This window comes from Gracilinanus agilis, chromosome 4, assembly GCF_016433145.1.
Source record: "Gracilinanus agilis isolate LMUSP501 chromosome 4, AgileGrace, whole genome shotgun sequence".
Lineage (NCBI taxonomy): Eukaryota > Metazoa > Chordata > Mammalia > Didelphimorphia > Didelphidae > Gracilinanus > Gracilinanus agilis.
In genome coordinates this window covers 121,421,549-121,442,487 of record NC_058133.1, presented here as the reverse complement: position 1 = coordinate 121,442,487, position 20,939 = coordinate 121,421,549, and the positions used below count along the sequence as shown (strand labels likewise).

Sequence of the window (20,939 nt, the reverse complement as noted above, 5' to 3'; positions counted from 1 at the left end):
AAATGTAAAATGAATGGGGTTGGACTAAATAGCTATTAAGTTCCCTAAACAACTGCATCTATCTCATAAGCATGACAAAGAGAATTCTTAACCAAACAAGGGATACTGAGGTAATACAAAACATGAGATGCTTTTATTTACACAAAAATAAAAAAAAGATTTTGTAGGAACAAAATCAATGTGCACATATTAATAAAATAAAGTGATAGGAAGAATATATCTTTGCATCAAAAATCTCTAATAAGAGAGACTAAAATCTAAAATAATATAAAGGGAACTCACACACACACACATATACAAATCCAAAGCCATTTCTGGTGGTCAAAGGATAAAAACAGTTCAGAAAATTATTACAAACTATTAACAACCATATGAAAGACTGTTACAAATGACTAATCATAGAAAGAAAAACTTCAAAATTTCACACCCAGCAAATAGGCAAAGATGAGAAAATATGAAAATATTCAATGCTGGGGTGAAGTCAAGAATACAAATACATTTTTGGTGGAGATGTGAAGGGGTACAACCACTAAGAAAAGCAATTTGGAATCATGCTTTAAAAAATAGTTATCAAAATGTCTATAGTTTTTGAGCCAGATTCCACTCCTAAGCATATAACCCTAGGAAAAGGCAGAAATGCCCTATATGTTCCAAAATATTCATAGCACTGTTTCCAATTCTTTACTAACAAAGCACCCATCATTAGAAAAATTGCTAAAAAAAAAAAAAACAGTAGTACAAGAGTACAATGAAAAATAACTACATCCTAAAAAAAAAAAAAATCAAAACATTAATAATTAAGAGAAGCATGGGAAGATGTATATGAACTGGTCCAAATATGTGACTTCTTATGACCACAATAATATTAAATGAAAGAACAATTTAAAAATAAACATTTAATACTGTTTTTCCCTGAGAAAAGGAAGACTCTCTCCCTCATTTCATTTTAGATGTGGGAGATAAGAGATGAGAAATGTTACTTATGTGATAGATGTGTTGGCTGATTTTTCTGAATTGTTTTTTATGTTTTTGTAATAAGGAATAAATAGCTAGATAAAGAAAGGAAAAACAGATCAACCCCAGGCAGCTGCAGAGTCAAATTCTATCCTTCCTTTTCACTGATGCTGGCATATCTCTAATCCTAAATCATGACTAATTTGGGAAATTATGATCTGTAATTGATTAAAGCTTGTTTTCTAAGTTTATCCCCATAATAGTTAATTAGCTTTACTCAACTTCTTCAAATTGAAAATAAAAGACACTTTACTTATCACACTGAAGATCAGGTTGTAGTGAATAGTGAATAACTGGTTAATACAAACCTATTCTCTTTGGGCTAAGAAGAGAAACAATTCAAGACTCTCCAACTTCATAGTTGGAAGCATTTTCATTAAATTCCTTTTTAAATATTTATTACGTAGAGAAAATATTTGAGAATAAACTACTGACCTTATATTGAAAAGATATAATCCATCCTTCATCATTTAAGAGCTGCTAAACTTAATTAGCTTGTACCACAAACTATATATACTTTTTAATTAACTTTATCTTATCAATTACTCTCATTCATCTAGTTAGTTACAAAAATTAAATAGAAAGCCAAGAATAGCCAATTTCTAAACCACCATTATATTTTGATAGACATTTAAAGAGTAGATACTGATATATCTTTAAACTTTGGTGTATATTACATAGTCACATGAAGCAGGCATTTGGCTATATAGTTATCCCTTGCTATATTGCAGTTCACTTATCATGACTTCACTGTATAGCTATTAAATATATATATATATATATATATATATATATATATATATATAGATAGATAGATAGATAGATAGATAGATAGATAGATAGATAGATATATCTAATTCTGTAACACAGAGTTACATTTATCATGACGCACTATTGGCTGATGGAATTAAAGGTGACCAACCAAAGTGCTGTTGGCTCAGTGTCTGTAGGTTAATAAGAGTGTGGAAAAGGCTTATAGGAGAGTGGGAAGGGTTTTTAAAAAAAATATATATATATGTAAAATATATATATATATATATAAAATAAAATAAATATAACACCGCTACTTTGCGGATTTTCACCTATCTCAGGGGTCTCAGGAATGTAGTTACTCCTGCAATAGGTGAGGGATCACTGTATCCTTTTTTTCTATTTTGAACCCTTAATATTCATCTTAGAATCAAAATATTAGTTCCAAGGCAGAAGAAGGGTAAGAGCTAAGCAATGGGGGTTAAGTGACTTGTCCAAAATCACCCAGCTAGGAAGTATCTGAGGCTAAATTTGAACCCGGAACTTCCCATCTCCAGGCCTGGCTTTCTATCCATTGAGTCACCTAACTGCCCCTTTAAGTGACTAGGTAGGAGTTGAAAACAAGTTTGAGTTTAATCAAGGTATTTTTTAGTCCTCTTAGAAGGATGCTTCATCATTTCCACGTTCCATTTCAAATTTTCATTTCAAATCAACACAATATAGTTTACTAAATACCAAGTTTCAAGCACTGGAGATTCAAAAACCTACACCAAATGATCTCTACTTATCTAATTCACTCTATGGTAAATCTGTTGCAACCAATTATTAATCCTTGGGCAATTGGGAAAAAATAGTATGAACTGAAGGCCTCCTATCGTGCAAACCTTTTTTTTTCTTAGACAGCAAATCCTAGAAACCACATTCAAATTAATTTTGCTATCATGTCTATGATAACACACATGAGAAGAGGAAAATTACCATATGACCATTTCTTCACAGGCTATGCTATTTCTGTTACATACACTTATTCACATTATATATGTACATTTATATAAATATACTATATAATAGCATGTTTATTATATTATTCACACACATATAACATTTCTATACATACATATATAGTGAATTGAGTGTGTGAGAGAGAGAGAAAAAAAGAGGGAGAGGGAGAGATAGAGTTATTGGAAAGATCAGTAAAAATCTAAGTGACAGCTTAGGGCAGTTATGAATAAAAGGAATTTATATTAAAGGCTTACGATGTGCCAGGAACAGTGCAGAGCACTAGGGTTTTAAAGAAGGCAAAAAACAGTTAAGTGCCTGCCTTCTAGAAGCCTGTATGCCAGACATGGGGGAAGGGTTAGGCAGAAACATGAAAATAACTAGGAATGTATGAAGTACAAAGAAGAGTAAATGGGCCTTAACCTAAAACAGCAAGGTTGGGAGAAGGTAGGGAGATTGGGGAAGGTCTCTTACAGAAGGCAGAAAGTGAGATTAGTCTTGAAGAAAAGCAATTCAGTGCCTGTAATGTGCCATGCATGGGGTTAAGTACTAGGGATATATAGAAAGGCAGTCTGACTGTCCTCAAAAAGCTTACACTCTAAAGGAGAGAAACTTGCCAACATCCATGTTCAAACAAGATAGAGACAAACAAGATGATAAATCAGAGATAATTAAGTGAAGGAAGGCACCAGGAAAGCCTTACAGGATTTGAGCAGAGAAAGAAACCAAGGATAAAAGACTAGATGAGACAATTAGTAAAAATGTCCAGTCGAGCATCTTGTGAAAAAAGGCCATTTTCCCTGTTCTATAGAGCCTGCAGAAGAGAGGAAGACTATAAAGGTCATAAAGGGCTTTAAAAATCAAAGGATTTTTTATACTTGATCCTGGAGGTGACAGGGAGACATCCAAGGTTTACTGGTGACATGATCCCATTTGGGAAGACCATTCTGACAACTAAGTACAAGGATGGACGTTATGAAGAGCTTTAGATGCCAAAGAGAGATGCTACTTGAAGCTCAGGGGAGAGAGGCATTGGAGCTCATGATGTGGAGGATGCTACAGCCAGGCGACACTATAATTGCTAGAGTTGACATTTACACGATAATGTTTGCAGAATGGTTTTGTCTGATCTTCACACCCTGGGAGGTAGATACTATCCATTTTCAAATGAGGAAACAGAATCATCAAATACATATTAAGTGACTTGCCTTGGGCCTTATAACTATTACATCTATGAGGCAAGATTGAAACTCAAGTCATCCTGATCCCAAGTCTAGCCCCTACTCCCCTGACCTGGCTGCTCTAGAAAAATCACATTGGCAGCTGTATGGAAACTAGAGCATACCGAGCAACACTTGAGACAGACCCACCAGTTTAAAGGCTATTCCAAGAGTCCAAATGAGGACCTGACTTGGCATTAAAATGATGACTGTGAAAGAAGGGACTTGCATGCCACATATGGAGACAGAAATGACAAGATTTGGCAACCGACTATGAAAAGTATAAAGAGGTCAAGGATAATACCGAGGTCATTCACCTTAGAATGGTTGGCACCCCAGACAATAATAGGGAAACTGGGAATTAAAGGATGTTTGGGAAAAAGCAAGAAAAGTTCTGTTTTGTACCTATAAAATCTAAGATAACTAAAAGGCAATAGTCATGCTAGAGAAATGTGGGCTGCCTATGTAGACCTGAGAATTATATGTGGAAATAACTGAATTCATGGCAGTTGATAAGATCACCACATGAAGAAGTATAGTTAAAAGAAGGCCCATGACAGTCTTGGGGATTATCATGGCCAGTGGTCCCAACACTAATGAGAAATCAGCAAAGGAAACTAAGAAGTGATGAGACAGTTTGAGGAACCATGAGAGCAGTATCACTAAAAGCTAAAGAAGAAAAGGTATCCAGGGACAAAAGGTCATCAACAGTATCAAATGTGGCAGAAAGGCCAAGAACAATCACAACTGAAAAACACCTTTAAATTTGGCAGTTTAGAGATCCCTGGTAAACTGAAGAAGTTGTTTTGGTTTCTTTTTAACCCTTACTTTCCATCTTTGAATCAATATTATGTATTGGTTCCAAAGCAGATGAGCAGTAAGAGCTAGGTAATGGGGGGTAAGTGATTTGCCCAAGGTCACCCAGCTAGAAAGTATCTGAGGCCAAATTTGAACCCAGGACCTCCTGTCTCTAGGCCTGGCTCTCAATCCACTGAGCCACCAAACTACCCCCAAATCTAAAGAAATTATAATTATTCTGGGGGTTTGTTGTTTATAAAGTGCTATAAGCTCTTTTTTTCAGTGGCAAGGGAATGAAAACAAAAAAGGCATCAATTGGAGAATGGATGAATTTATTTTGGTATGTGAATGTAATAGAGTATTATTGTGCTGTTAGAAACAACAAAAGGAATGGTTTCAAAGAATTCTGGGAATACTTGTACAAAGTAAAGTGAAAATTATTAATAGAACAATTCATACAAAATACTGTAAAGATAATTAGCTTTAGAAAACCAAGAACTTGCATCAACATAAGGATCATTCACAATTTTAAAAGACCTCTGATGAAAAGATGCTACCCAACTCCAGATAAAAGAGCAAGGACTCAGAGTACATAATGAAGCATATTTTCTTCTTTCTTTTTTTAAATTCTGGAAAAGACAAGGGTGGAAATTTGTTTTGAAAGACTATACATATTTTAATAAGTTTTGTTTAATGAGTCTTCTCAATTGATAGAAAAGGGCAAAGTAAAGAGAGAATTCAAAATGGAAAATTAAATTAATATTTTAAAAGATGTTTTCAGAAAAAAACAGGAAGACATATGAATAGATGTCAAGTGAAGTGAATAGAACTAGAATATCAATTCAATACTATAAAGACAAATGCAACGGTCAACAATAATTTCAAAGAACTAATAATCTTCATTACCCATTACCAGAAGGAGGATCAAGAGGTCAAAAGAGATGTATATCTTTGGACAATGACTACACCTATATATTTATTTCAAGGGTTTTCCTTTTTTTTTTTTTCCTTTTAATTTGTGACATGGAATGGGTAAAAGAAATTAAGTACTTTTTATTTGATTAAAAGAAATGCTATTCTTATTAATATAATTCTAGGGATTATTAATGCCACCAGTATTTATTAGAGTTTTATTGTTTGTAAGAACAGGACTAGGTTCTTTTAGTTTTATATATACATACATATGTGAAGAGGGGATTAACTCTCCCCTGCCCATTTTTAGATTTAATCACCAGAAATGTATACACCCCACTTATCCTTAAGTATGTGGGTCTGTGACCCACATGTGTGATAGTGGGCGAAGAATCAGAATTGACTGACTGCCCCCTGGGCAGTCCTAAGCAAAGTTTTAGCTGTAATTGGTCCACATAAAGTGGAAGGAAGGCACAGGAACTGACAAAATGAATGGTCTTTAAAAGTGGCAAGAACTTTCTGGTCTGATCATCTGGATATGGCCTGTGGAGAATAGTTTGCCCATCACTGCCTTAGAACTACCATGTGAGTAAGTGAAAAAAAAGACTGACTCCTTTTCCTACCTTTTCTGAAAGGTACTAGCCTCTGGAAAGGCCCCTCATCTTAGAAAAGGCCTTGGCTAAAACCCTTGTTTAATTTACCTCTGGGCCCCCTTTGGTGGGGCCTCTGAAGCCCTGCCTGGTTTGGATAGAACCAGAATAATTATCTTCTCTCTCTTATTTCCTTACTTTAAACTCTTTCCCTCTATTTTATAAATAAATTGCTAAAAAGTCATTCTGACTTGAATAATAATTAGAGCAACCACATTCCTCATAAATTTAGTCCAACCCTTTAATATTTTACCCTTTACATTCTGGCTGACCACAAAGGTTGTGACGAGTACCCTTAATGTTCCTCAATCTCCTTCACTCTGTAAATCTCAAGTCAGCCTTTTCTACAATTCACAGCTACGAGAAAGGTAAGTTGAATTTTTTTTTCCTTTCTTCTAAAAATAAATAGAACATAGCCATTTTTAATCTTAGTGGCAGGGCCCTGAGGCCTTCCAAACCCCCTCTCCTCAGGGGAAAAAACAACCCAATCAGATAGCTCTGAGGATTTTATACCTGGGGGGAAGCGGCCCTGCTCTGCCCAATAGAATTCCATCTTGCAGCCAAAAACTTCTGGAGCAAGTTGCTGAGTTCAGCTCAGCTGTTTATTATTAGAGAGAGCGATTGTTAAGCTGAAATTAACAAAGTTTTAGCCTTGTTTTGCTCCTGGAGGTCTACTTTCCCTTTTTTCCAAAACCCATGTATATATAGCATCATGATCAAGTATGTTGCTGATGGAAGCAAGAAACCTAGGTTCAAGTTATATCTCAGATATTTATTAGCTCCGTATCTCTAGGCAAATCATCTAATCTCTGAGGTGCCTGTTTCTTCATCTATAAAATGGAAATAAAAACACTTCTACTACCTTTCTAGGAGATTTTTCCCCTATAAATCTTAAAGCACTATAAAACTTATCATCACCACACATAGAAAAACTACAATGACATCTTGGAAATAAAACAAACATAATCAATACATTTACAGAGTCAACTCATACATTGATACAAGCAAAACAAACAAAGGAAAACCACAAAATGGGAGCCTAATTGAATAGTAGTATGGAATTTGGGTAAAAGAAGATCCTCTATCAAGCTATGTTAATAATTTTGCTTCCAACTACAACCTATCATGAAATAGTCAAAGGTCACATAAAAAATGTAATAATTTGTAAGCATGATTTTTAAAAATTTGTTTAATACCCTTATCTTTATAATGCCTTCTTCTCAGCTAGAATTCAAATGTTTAAAACCACCTGCAAGTACCTTAATGAGGAAAATCACTACATTCTCCTTCCTCATCAGGAGACTTGTAGATTCCATTAAAGCAGTGTTTTAAAGTACTGAAAAATACTGAATTGAAAAAAATACTGCCTTGAATAAGCAAATTAACAGTGTCTGGGAGCAAAGGGAAAAAGACACCACCTAAAAGCCCTCATTACTAATACTAACTTAGAAATCTTTTTCTTATCATCTCATTTGGGATTTTGAGGTAATGCTATTTCAATGATCGTAGAACTATTTATCACATCAACTATTTATACATAGCATGATAGTATCCTATATGGTCAAGGATTTGTCTGTACAATAAAAAATAAAACAGTACAATGGCTTTCCTTAGGCATTTTCACTGGGCTTATCTTTATTCACTTATTTACTCCACAATAGAAGAAAGGTCAGACATTAAAAGTTAGTTAAGCACAGGGTTGGAAAATGTAATATCAAATTGTTCCCCAAATAATATACATAAATTTCCTATGATTTCAGATGAGATCACTGTGCACAGTAGTTATTTACCATTTGTGATTTGCTGCCACCAGCTGCTGGTTTGAAAGTCTCAACTAGATTTTTTGACTGTTTCTTCTGTAGATCTGGAGTTGATAATTTCTGTGCAGCAAGACGAGGGCTGGTCCTTGTCTTTGTGGCCATGGTTGTTCTCCGAAGGACATAAGGGCTTGTATTCCCAGTTGGGATATCAGCAAATCCTGTGACACAAGGTAGTTTTAAAAATTTGGCTAGCTTTGATAGGATAGAAATAGTTGGGCCCATTGTCAACTAGAGTTGAAAAAATATTCATCTCAAGTTTAGTTTTTAGAAAAAGGTAATTTTTATGAACATTTCATACTGGCCACAGAACAAAGCACACATATTTTGATCTACTGTAAGGACTTGTCTTAGAATTCCTAAAATAAGATTCTGTATCATGAAGAATAGAAGAAAATTGCATCCATATGTATGTGTGCACATGCATACACATGTGCATACACATGTGTATGAATACATGAAGACTCTAACAAAGAACATGGTAAAAATCACCAACTGAATCACTATCAATTCTGTTGATGGTTTGCTGGACCTCCTGTTTAGCCCAAGGCCCATTGCATGCTTTAGGTTAAGGTACATGTAGTCAGGGAAGAAAGAAAAAAAGGAGAGTAGGAGAAAAACAAAGAAGAAAAAGAGTTGAAAAAGAAAGAGTAGAATCTATTGTGAGTAGAAGATAAAAGAAAGCCAGAAACTCAAATGGCTCCCAGTGATTAAATACTGACTACATTCAACTAAACAAGAGTAGTAACCTTTGATCCAATATTCAAAACCACTGAGCATAATAAAAACTGAAGGAGGTTACTAGAAAGGTACCACAAACAACAAAATATTCAGAGCAACACATTGTATAGTACCAAAAAACTGGAAATAAAGTGGGTGCCCATCCATTGTAGAATGGCTGAACAAAAATCATGACATGCCAGTGTGGGAGAATATGATCATATAATTAAAAATCTATGGATGGGGCAACTGGGTAGCTCAGTGGATTGAGAGCCAACCTAGAGATGGGAGGTCCTAGGTTCAAATCTGGCCTCAGACACTTCCCAGCTATGTGACCCTGGGCAAGTCACTTGACCCCCCATTGCCCACCCTTACCATACTTCCACCTAGGAGCCAATACACAATATTGACTCCAAGACGGAAGGTAAGGGTTAAAAAAAAAAATTTTTTTTAAATCTATGGATAATTTTTAGAAGAATCAATAAATAGAAAGAATAGAGAAAAATATTTGAAGATACTATGAACTAATGCACAGTTAAGGAAGCAAAACTAATATATGCATACGGAGGAAAAATATATTCAGAGTAAATACAAAATTAAATGCCAGGTAGTTAGTGGGGGAAGGGCAATCAAAGTTGGAGGGAGTTGAATAAAAAGTCATAATTTTAAAAGGAGGTACCTGAGGTACATCTTTTAAAAAAACGGTTAAGCCTCCAAAGCACACCACAGATAGTCAAATTGGCCTTTTTTATTCCTCCTCCTAACCCATGCCTGAAATACATTCCACTACTGCAATCTATCAGAATCCCTCTTTACTTCAAGGCCTAGTTTAAGCACCACCTTCTACAAATACCCCTACCTGATCCTCCATAGCTGCTAGCAGGCCCCTGATCCCAAACGTCTCCTTAAGGATAGGAACTTTCATTTTTGTCTTTACATCCTCACTATCTATGTGTTCAGAACATAGTAGGTACTAAATAAATAATATTTATGACTTTTAGATGACCAGGTTTCTCTTAATCATTTGGTCACAATGACAGCATATTTTTAAAAAATTGTTTTTTAATTCCTACTCCTTAGGACTCCTAGGTGGCTGAATAAAGAACCAGGCCTAAAGTCAGAAAGACTCATTTTCCCTGGGTTCAAATCTGGCCTCAGACACTTAAGACATATTCATTGATAGGATCCTTTATAATACAAGATGTTAATGATTTATACTCAAGGCTGAAACAAAAGAAAAGGTGAAAGGCATAGCAGGCATATCACCAATACTATTCACACTGGTACACCTAGTTTCTCAAATGACAGGCAGTCAAAATACTAATCAATTACTAGGGTTTACTGGGAGGGCCCCTGAAACTGAAATTCTGGAGAAGATTCGAATCTATAGTTATTTTTTGTTTTATTGCTCAAATCAACTCACTTTTTCTTATACTCTTAACAGTTTTTTCTAACACAAAAAAGAGGGGGGAAAGAGTCTAGACCAATTTAAATAATCATTTGCAGGTCATAAAGGCCAAATTATATACTAATATCTAAAAATGTTAAAAGGTAATAGGGCCCCCTTATCCAAGGTTGCCCTTCCATAGTTTCAATTATTCAAGGATAATCCAAAGTGCCAGAAGTACTAGAAGTTCATATGGAAAAAGCAGTAGTCCACCTGTGGCAGTGATCTTTCCCCATAGTGATCTTGTCTACATTCACTTTAAGGTTTTGTTGTTTGTTTTTTTGGGGGGGTGAGTGGGGAGGCCTAATTCTAGGGTAGGAGTGGGAAGAGGATGGATGGATGGATGAAAGAGAAAGAGAGAGAGAGAGAGAGAGAGAGAGAGAGAGAGAGAGAGAGAGAGAGAGAGAGATAAGGGGGTGGGGTCAGCAGGGATTCACTTTATCCAGTTTCAGTAGGGTCTTAGAACGTATCTTTCAGGGATACAGACCCTCTCCCCCCCCCCCCCAATTTTATATTTCTATCGCATTAGACAAGATTTTATTTCACACATTGAGAAAAGGAAGGTAGAGAAAGAGAGAAGCTATTTCAGAAATAAGAGTTACCTTTCTTCACCACCTCTGGTAATCCTTCTGGCTCATACTGAGTGTTCTCCAAGCCCCTTAAGGAGTATGGGATGCCTTTTGGTGTCACCTCCTTCTTGATCTTTTTCGTAAAAGTCTCTGGTGTAGAAGGCAATGCATCTCCATCACTTTCCTTGGCAATACGAGAACTTGGTCTCTTGCTTGGAACTTTCCCATGACTGGCTGTCTTCTTTTCAGTAACAGATTGACTTGGACAGTGCATTGAATCAACAGAATTAAGCATAGGAGAAGACTGAGAGGCAATTTTTCCTTGCAGAGAACTCAAGAGAGTAACCTGTGATTCTAACATATTTTTAGCTTTTTCCAGCTTCTCATAACTAACAAGAAGGTTGCAATACTTATCCAAATATTCATCTGTCTCTTTATTTTTTCCTTCAATTGCTTCTTTCAGTTCTTTCACCTCAGCCATAAGTTCTTCTACATTAACACCCGTGGCACTATCTATTTAAAAGGAAAGATCATATTAGAGTTAAATAATTGAAGCAGCTCTAATTTGTTAATATAATAACTAAATTTTAAACAGATAAAAAGCACAAAATTAAAATTATTAAAAACATATTGGTATAGATCAATCAACCCCTAATTATGTTTATAAAGGTAAACACATAATGACATTGTTAAATTAGATCCATGGCTAATGAAACATAAAATTTTAGTTAAACCATCCTGTCACCACTGTAATATCAAAGCATTTTCTTCCAGGGTTACTTACAAAACCAAATAAATAACTCTGAATTTCACTTCCTATTTTCTCTAGCCACACTTCCTGGTAACAGTAATAATGTGCAATGAAATGGTTAAAAGGAGATAGAACAAATATTCAATACTAAATAAAATAGGCTTGCCCTAAATAATTGAGTTACATACCTAAACCCCTATCCATATCTTCTTGTGACCTATTAGATTAGGTGCTTAGTATCTGGCTAAAGAAATACATTCACCAGTGAACCATGGGCACAGATGGTCAACTGAATCACAGATATATGTATGGGCAGGTATGCAAATGTTCTAGAAGACAAAGCTATCCACAGAACAGTGATTCTCCCTTGTTATTAATTGTAGGACAGGCCCAATTCTTCTACAGGTCACCTAAAAAAAAATTCCCTTGATCTGGCTATTCCCTCAGGTTGTTGTCCTCAGTCTCTCCCAGCCCTTAGTGTCCAAACCTCAGTTACTATGCCCAAACAGTACCCAAATTCTGTCAATTCTATCCCCACATGTCATATATATTGTCTTCCTCTTTACTCATTAAGTACTGTCACTCATTACCTTTCATCATCTCACCTGTATGACCCAAGCTGCCCCTTTTCTTGATGATCTCTCTGCCTTCAATCTTACTTTCCTTTAATCTATCCTTATCATTTGCAAAATAATTTCCTGAAGGCACAGGTGGAATCCCAGCATTCTCTTTTGGAGTTATCAACAGTTTAGCTTGGTATTTAAGGCTTAACATACTGGAACCAAACCTGGCTTGGCTTTTTTGTGCCTTCTTTCCCAAACTCAACATTCCAAATTAATGGAGCTATTAGGTGAAACCTTACAGCTCATGCCTTACTTGGTTCTCTGTGTATTTGGGGCAAAAGGTCTTCCATGCCTGGAAAATACTTCTTATTCACCTCAACATTTTACAAGTCGAAATCTTCATCCTTTAATGAAGTCACTCCTCAAGCCTATACCTTTATCTTACCTCATCCAGCATACTCTCTATTTTATGTATATAAAACATATTATATACCCTCTAGTAGGTTGAAAGTTCCCTAAAGGTAGGCAGGTATGACTTTTCATTCTTGTTTCCTAGCACAATATTTGCACAAGTTGAAGCCTTAGTAAATGTTTTTTGAATTTGAAGATCCTAGTAATTACAATATGAAAACAATGTGGTTTCTTCTTAATTGAAGGCAAATCTAAAAACAAATTCAAGAGTATGAATTATTGCATCATTGAATAACAACCCAAAAGGGCATACATCTCAGATACTACATGAATCAAAAGAGCATTCCTTGTTGAAAAAGAATCCTGGTTATTACTTCTCATTAATGCCTACTTTGTTTCTGATTCTCTTGTAGAGCTTCAAGGTCATTAATTTCTTTCTGTAGTGCTTCCTTTTCGTTCTCCAGCTGTTTACAGGTTTTTATCAACAACTGTATTTTTCCTCTAGCATTTTCATTCTCTTTCTTCAACTGAGTTACATATTTCATATTTTCCACCTACAAAACAAAACCACTTCTAGTTAAACTGTATATATTTGAATAATCTTTCTGTACACACAAAGTGACTTCAATGGATTCCAAACTTATACTTTACAAGTGCTCCCTTTACAACAGCACTGTGGGATAGGTAGCAATCATTCACTTTAGGTAAACTGAAGTCTAATTGTTATTACACTATCATTTGTATGACTAAGACTTCAGTAAGGGCAGCTAAGTGGCTTAGAGCATAGGAATAGAGACAGGAGGTCTTAGGTTCCAAATCTTATCATAGATACTTCCTAGCTGTATGACCCTGAGCAAGTCACTTAACCCCAATTGCCTAGGACTTACCACTTTACTGCCTTGGGGCAGTAATGATTCTACAATTGAGTAATGATTCTACAATAGAAGGTAACAGTTTAAAAGAAAGACATAAAGGCAGATACAAGTTTCTAGTAGGTTCCTTTAGCTATAAATGACTGGATGACCTACTTCCAAGGTCTTTTCTAGCACTAAATATATGATCTATGACATAAGTTAAATATTTACTACTGGATTAATTTTATAACATATTATATTCATTCATTCATTGGAGTCTGAGTGAATCCTACAGCTATAAATCAAGAAAATTGTTAGAGATGGTATATAGGGAGTGAAGAAAGAGATGTTACCCTGACTCCTTTAGTCATAAGGGAACAACTTGGAATGGAAATGAACATTGAACCAGGTAATAAACTCCCAGTTGGAAAAGGGATAATGACCTGATCTAGTAAATCTCTTCCACAAAGGGATTAAATGACATATGTAGAGGAACTACACTGGGTCACAACTCAAACTCTATACTGAGTGGAGTCACGGTATAAGGAAGACTCACACTGATAAGCAAGGAATTTTTAGGTATCTTAAAACCAAATAATAAGTGTTATCAAGACAGTATGAGGATGAATCAGTAACAATGAGCAGGAAAAACTTTCCAAAATTATAAGCTATATGAAAATGTAATTATTCAAAAAGAAGCTAGATAACAACTTGTCAAGAATTCACTAAGAAAATATTCTTATTTAAGCAAAGTAACTTCTGAGGTCCTTTCTAGCTTTGAAACTGTCATGGTAAAATTTTCTTAAGAAAATAAATACTTCATTTTTCAAATTCCTATATATCTTTGAAATTTTAAGAATTTTAAAAAAATATTTAATTCTCTCACTTAACTCATTCACAATAACCTTTCTCCCTCCCAAGGGTGAGAGATTATTGGGTAATTTACCATAATAAATTTTTCATAATATAAAAATCCCTGGATTAGGATTACATGAATTTATACATTGTTTTATGATGTGTCCACATATACAAGAGCTAGTTGAAAATACAAAGTAGTGACCTGGTTATTTCCACAGAAGCCTCAGACACCTATGATGAAACTAGAGCAACTGACTATGCAATAAACTTATTATAAGGTGATGAGATTTACTGGTATATATATCACAAGTAACTGTCCTAAACCATAACCTTTCACAATGATCTCCACAACTCTTTAATCTCCTTTCAACAGAACTCAGGGAGAAAGGCTATCAACACATGTTTACATGCGCAAAGATTAGAAAAGATAGCTAGTCATTTCTCAGTCTTTTAAGCAACACAGCCTATGAACTTCAACTACTATCTTTAAGCATGAGTTACTGTAAAGTGAAAAGAGGGAAACATTTAAACTCCAACGTTGTAAATTTAATGTAAATCAAATACTTGTATTAGTGTCACTATTATTAATGTCCCTAATGTTATGTATTAAATTAGGCTGAATATTATCATGGAAATACCTTGGTTTTCTTCAAATCTTCTAATATCTTACTAGTGCAGTTCAGAGAATTAGTTAATTCTTCTTTATTTGACTTCAAAATCTCCATCTCTGACTTGTGTGAGCTGAGTTGCTGTTCTTTACAAGCTAGTTTCTCTTGATAAGCCTCAATTTCCACTTCATGCTAAGAAAGAGAAAATATAGTGTTGGTAGTAGTTCAGCAGAGCAAGTTGATAAAATAACACATTACAGTCAAAAATATCATTTCATAATCTGGAAGAAAAGTCTGGGCTTCAGAATTATGCTTTCTGCAATGAAGGTTGCAGAACTCTACCTCAGGACCCTCTCTTTAAATATGCAAATGGACATCTTTAATGGGAGGAGCACAAAAACAAATGAATTTTTATTACTATGTTATAGGGGAGATGTTTTATACACACACACACTTACAAACATTTACAATTTCTCATTCACTTCCCCCATTAATTAAAAAAAAAAAAAGACCCCTTTAACACATATACATAGTATAAGCAAATTTCCATATTGTCCATGACCAAAAACATACGTCCATCACCTCTCCTCCAGGAGATGAGTAGTGTGTATCATCTTCAGTAATGTCCATCATAAGGGAGGCAGGGCAGTGTAACAGATAGAAAGCTTCATTCAGATAGGAACGCCTAAACAAGTCCCACTTTGAGCCTATAGTGGCTATGTGACCGTTCAGTGATCCAAGATACTCTCTAAGACCACATTTTGCAGAGAAGCTGACAATCTACCTTGGTTAAGGAAGTCCCTTACTGGAGAGGTTACTTATACCATTGAAATCACAATTCTGATTTAAAAAAAAAAAAGGGGGGGGGGGGATAATCACAGAACCACAGATTTAAAGAAAAAATATCTTAGACATCATCTAATCCAACTTATACCTTTAAAATGGCAGGTAAGAGCAAATTTAAAGGAAAGCTAGGTGGGTCAGTGAAGAGAAAGGAGACAGGAGGTCCTAGGTTCAAATCTCACCTTGAGAACTGCCTAGCTATGTGACCCTGGGCAAGTTACAACCCCAATTGTTCTTTTACCTTGGAACCTAGACTTAGCATTGCTTCTAAGTCAAAAGTTAAGGTTTTAGAAATAAAGGTAAGGGTAAAAGATTTACCAAAAAGTCCCAGGAATACAAAGAAAAATTTCTTAATTCAATAATTATTGAATAAGTTATCCGAAAGTATCATATACTATCTCACAAAGATTTTAACTGTTTTACCCTCATGCATGGTTTATTCACAAATTCACATATAGGAACAGTCACTTAAACATTCACATGATGCACTTTTGGAAGACTCAAGTGTATAGAGGAAGATAAGAGTATTTGATGTATACAGACAATATTGTTCTCTATTGGTAGCATGTCACCTATAAAATAAAGTCAGGAAGAATTCCTATGAAGCAAGGCACTTTTCAAGAAGACAACTTAAGATCAACATAGATATTCAGAGCCTTAAATTAATTACCTCCTAAAAAAATTCCTTCCAGAAAAAGTTGTAATAAATTTATCTAATAAAGATCTGATAGGGGGCAGCTGGGTAGCTCAGGGGAGTGAGAGTCAGGCCTAGAGACAGGAGGTCCTAGGTTCAAACCCGGCCTCAGCCACTTTCCAGCTGTGTGACCCTGGGCAAGTCACTTGACCCCCATTGCCCACCCTTACCAATCTCCCACCTATGAGACAATACACCGAAGTACAAGGGTTTAAAAAAAAATTAAAAATTAAAGATCTGATATTCAATATCTATGAGAAACTAATATTAAAAAAATTCCCTAATAAACCACTGGCCAAAGGATATATGATAAAAGGAAGGAGGCTGGAATTGGCCTATCTTCAGGTATTTAAAGAATTGTCATATTGAAAAATGATTAGGGAGTATGATACAGCCAGGGGGTGGGGGTGGGGGGGCGCCCTAGAAAAAAAAAATCACTAAATTCAGAGCCAGAAGATGTGAGTTCAAATTGAAACTTACAAATGATATGAACCTTGGACAGGTCGTTTAATCATCTCTATCATTAGATTTCTACTCTATAAAATGAGAAGATTAAAATAAATAAATAAGGGATTAAATCATAGGACATATATGATTCTAGACTTTTCTATTTGGAACCTAAAAGAAGAACTAATAGCAATGAGGGAATTGGGGAGAGAAAAATTTCCCAAGTATTAATTGTTCAAAATTAATACTACATTAAAAACAATGTTTCATATCACTGACTACCAATGAATGACTATCAGTTATTGTAGAAGGAATTGCTATTAAATAACAACTAGACTAGGGAATCTCTGCTTTTAAGATTCTTTCCAACTCTAAGTTTCTATAGGCCAGGGAAAATTAAGTAACTTTCATATAGTACACAACTATTTATTACTAGAATTGGCACTAAAATCTAGATTAGCTGACTTGACAATCAAGAACCTTTCAATCACACTGTTCTATTTCATTCAGCAACAAATTTGGGTGTGGAATCTAGAAACTATTTAAAAGGAACTAAGTACCATATAAAGACAAAAAGAAGGTAACCATTAAAAAAATCTTTTTCATAATTAATGCATTGAAGTTTTATCTTTTAATGAAATTCTATATATCTATTCCCTGAGTCCTAATTTTAATCTTAGTTCTAACTTTGCCAAATATACTAAAGCCTTGCTCTGAGACAGTTCTTAATGCTCTATGCTGAAAATAATACTAACGGCAGAGGCCACTATGTTTGGAACTTTTATAATTCGGACTATTTAGATGAGGCCAAAGAAGCACCTGCATTAATACTAAATTATACTCTACTAAAATACATAAATGCATTTATATAAAAATACATTTAAAAATAAAAATACATTTTACCAAAGTCATAGTGTGAGTTCATAAGGATAACTGAAGAATCTAAAAATTACATTAAGATCTATATTTATGAGTTTTTAGTCTTACATAAACTAGCTTACCAGACATAAATTAAATTATCCACATTACATTCTTCACACGTCTACAACTTGTTCTACTATGAAAATTCCCTAATACAATAAATAGTGTGACATAAAAATGTATTAAAAATTAAAGGCACAACAAGAGGTATTTTTATAAGTAATATAGAATGAGTTAGGGATGAAGGAAAAATTTGCATTAGTATTTCACAAAAACAAAAATAAAAAGAGACTTCATGTCACTGAAAATTAGTCATTCAGCATAAAATACTCAAATCATTACCATTCCTGTAGGTTACCAACAAAAGCCAGCAAAAGATAGAAAAAGAAATTTGATATCTATAGAATTTTTTAAAAATGGAAATATATATACCATGACACATAGGAATAATATGACTCAAACTACAGAATACCCTTTAGAGAAATAAAAATAGACCTAAATAACTGGAGAAAGACTAAATGCATTAGGTAGGTCATGTCAATATAATAAAAGAGACAAAGACTACCGTAAATTAACTTACTTTTTTCAGTGATGCACCAATCAAATTATCAAAGGATTATTTATAGAGCCAGAAAAAAATAATAGCAATACTCATCAAAAGGTCACAAAAATAAAGGGAAGTAACAAAAAGAAAAAGGAAAAGAAAAAGGCTAACAATTATCAGTTCTTAAAATATGCTATAAAAAAGCAGTAATCATCAAAATTATTTGGTACTGTCTAAATAGGTAAATTAATAAGAACAAATTAAGTATACAACATTAGAGAAGCAAATATAGTAGCATAGAGATTCCAGTTACTAAGTTAAAGATTCTACAAACTTGGAAAATGGGAAAACAATTATTTATTTTTATTTTTTATTTGATATTATTTTTATTGATATTATTTATCAAAAATTAGGCATCGACCAACATTTTCCAACATATAGCAATTTGAACTCTAAATGTAGAGGTTGTCATCATAAACAAGTAATAGGAATGAACAAGAAGTTGCCTTTTCAATCTGAGGATAGAGAAAGAAATTATAACAAAAGAGAAAGAAATGCTCACAAAAGAAAGGTTTTGCACAATAAAACAAATACTACAAGAAGAGAGATAACTAAGAAAACAAAACATCTGCAGCCATTTTATTTAATAAAGCTCTGATATCCAAGTTATAAAAAGAACTAAGGATATTTATCAAAGTCAGAAAATATGAATAGACAGTTTTCAGGAAAATTCAAGCCACATGAAAAAATGTTCCAAATCACAAATAGAGACATAAAAATTAAAGCAATTCTGAGATCCCACCTTACACTCATCAGATTGACAAAGATGACAATAGAGGAAAATGATAAATGTTGGTAACACTACAGGAAAACAGACACTAACAATTTGCTGATGGAGCTATACATTATTAAAACTACTCCAGAAAGCAATTTAGAACCATGCCCCTCAAAGTCATTACCCTTTGACTCAATTATCCCACTACTTGGGCATATACCCCAAAGAAATCAAAGAAAGTAGAAAACAACCCATAGGTACACAAATTGCAGATCTTTTTATAGTAACAAAAGCTAGAAATTAAGGGAATGCTCATCTTTTGGGGGACAGCTAAACAAATTACAATGTACAAATGTAATATTACTACACCACAAGAATAGTAAAATAGAGATTTTCAAAGAAAACTGGGAAGACTCCTATGACCTAATATAAAAGAGAGTAAAGTGAGAACTGAAACTAATTTATTAATTGCCCCCCCCCAAAAAAAACACTTTGAAAGACTTAAGAACTCTGATCAATTTAAAGATAAGCCACAGTTCCACGAGAACAAAGCATAAAACCCACCAACTGTCAAAGATGATAATATACATTTTTTTTGGTCTTGCAATAACAGCCAAGTAATACTGCTTCACTATACATATTTATTAAGAGGGTTTTTTCCCTCCTTTTTTTAAAATTATCTTTTGCTTGGTGGGGAGTAGAGAAAAAGAATGCAAAATGCTATTTAATTTCAAAAAGTAATAAAATTAAATTAAAAAAATAACCAGGTAGCTCTCCAGGTTCAGCTGGAGACTGCTAAGAAGTGAACAAACCATTTCATTTTTAGATAAGTTTAATTTTTAGGAAGTTTTTCCTTATATAGAACTAAAATATGTCTCCCTATAACCTCTACACACAACAACATAGAAAACAATACTATTATGCTATCATCTCAAAAAGGTTTAGGCCACAGTAATCTGCATATGTGTAAATAGAATTAGCTCCAGCCCATTAATAGTCAAAATTCTACTCAACCCAGGCGTGCTAATGATGTCACCCTAACCTCCCTTAGTGGGGAGGGGAGACGAGTTACCCACACGTGACAATAAGTAACAAATCAAGAATAAGGGACTGCCCTTTGGGCAGTCCAAATCAATGTAGAAACTGCCATTTGTCCATTTGAATTAGAGGTGGACCACAGGAAGTAATGAAAGACATTATCTCTTTAAGTAAGTTAGTGAACTTCCTGTGGGGGCAGTTGCTGTCTCGAACTGGAAGAAGAAGCATCTCCTGAGACCACAGACAGCTTACACTCTATATTGTCACGTGGGTAAGTTAGGCTGACTTCCTTGGCCTAGCTGGGCCTATTCTAAACTCTGCCTATCTGGCTGTTGGGCTTTGTGGCTTACAGCTTCATTTATTAAGCTTTATAACCTTCTTCTCTCTCCGTCCAGGCCTTTGGCCTGGACTAGCCTCTTCCTTTTTCTCTTTATTCCTACTTTTTACCTACCAGACTGGAAATAAACTTGCCTCAACCCGATGCTGACTTGGGTCTGATTTAATTACGGAATCAACCTAAATTGTTGATTCCTGGCGGCCACACATTTTAATATATATATATATATATATAAATACTTAAATTTTCCTTCTTACAGGCAGGAGATAAAGAAGAGGGTGGAAAGGGTGGACATAACTCAACTGTAAGGCTGAAGATCTATTGAAGAAGAAGTCAAAGATATCCCAGCAGTTTACCTACTCTGGTTTAGTCCTGGCCAGGCTGAACCAGAGGGAAGCT

The 20,939-nt window shown here is 34.6% G+C and overlaps 1 protein-coding gene across 1 annotated transcript in view; it reads right to left on the bottom strand.

The window, feature by feature from the left end:
• CENPF (centromere protein F) overlaps nucleotides 1–20,939 on the bottom strand; it is an 84,360-nt gene that overhangs the window by 1,686 nt on the left and 61,735 nt on the right. Inside the window, exons 16-19 of the mRNA XM_044674957.1 lie at nucleotides 14,972–15,133; nucleotides 13,013–13,175; nucleotides 10,930–11,409; nucleotides 8,134–8,321 (exon numbers count right to left, since the gene is read on the bottom strand). Of these exons, the coding sequence (XP_044530892.1) occupies nucleotides 8,134–8,321; nucleotides 10,930–11,409; nucleotides 13,013–13,175; nucleotides 14,972–15,133 (993 nt within the window). The remainder of the gene's footprint in view (nucleotides 1–8,133; nucleotides 8,322–10,929; nucleotides 11,410–13,012; nucleotides 13,176–14,971; nucleotides 15,134–20,939) is intronic.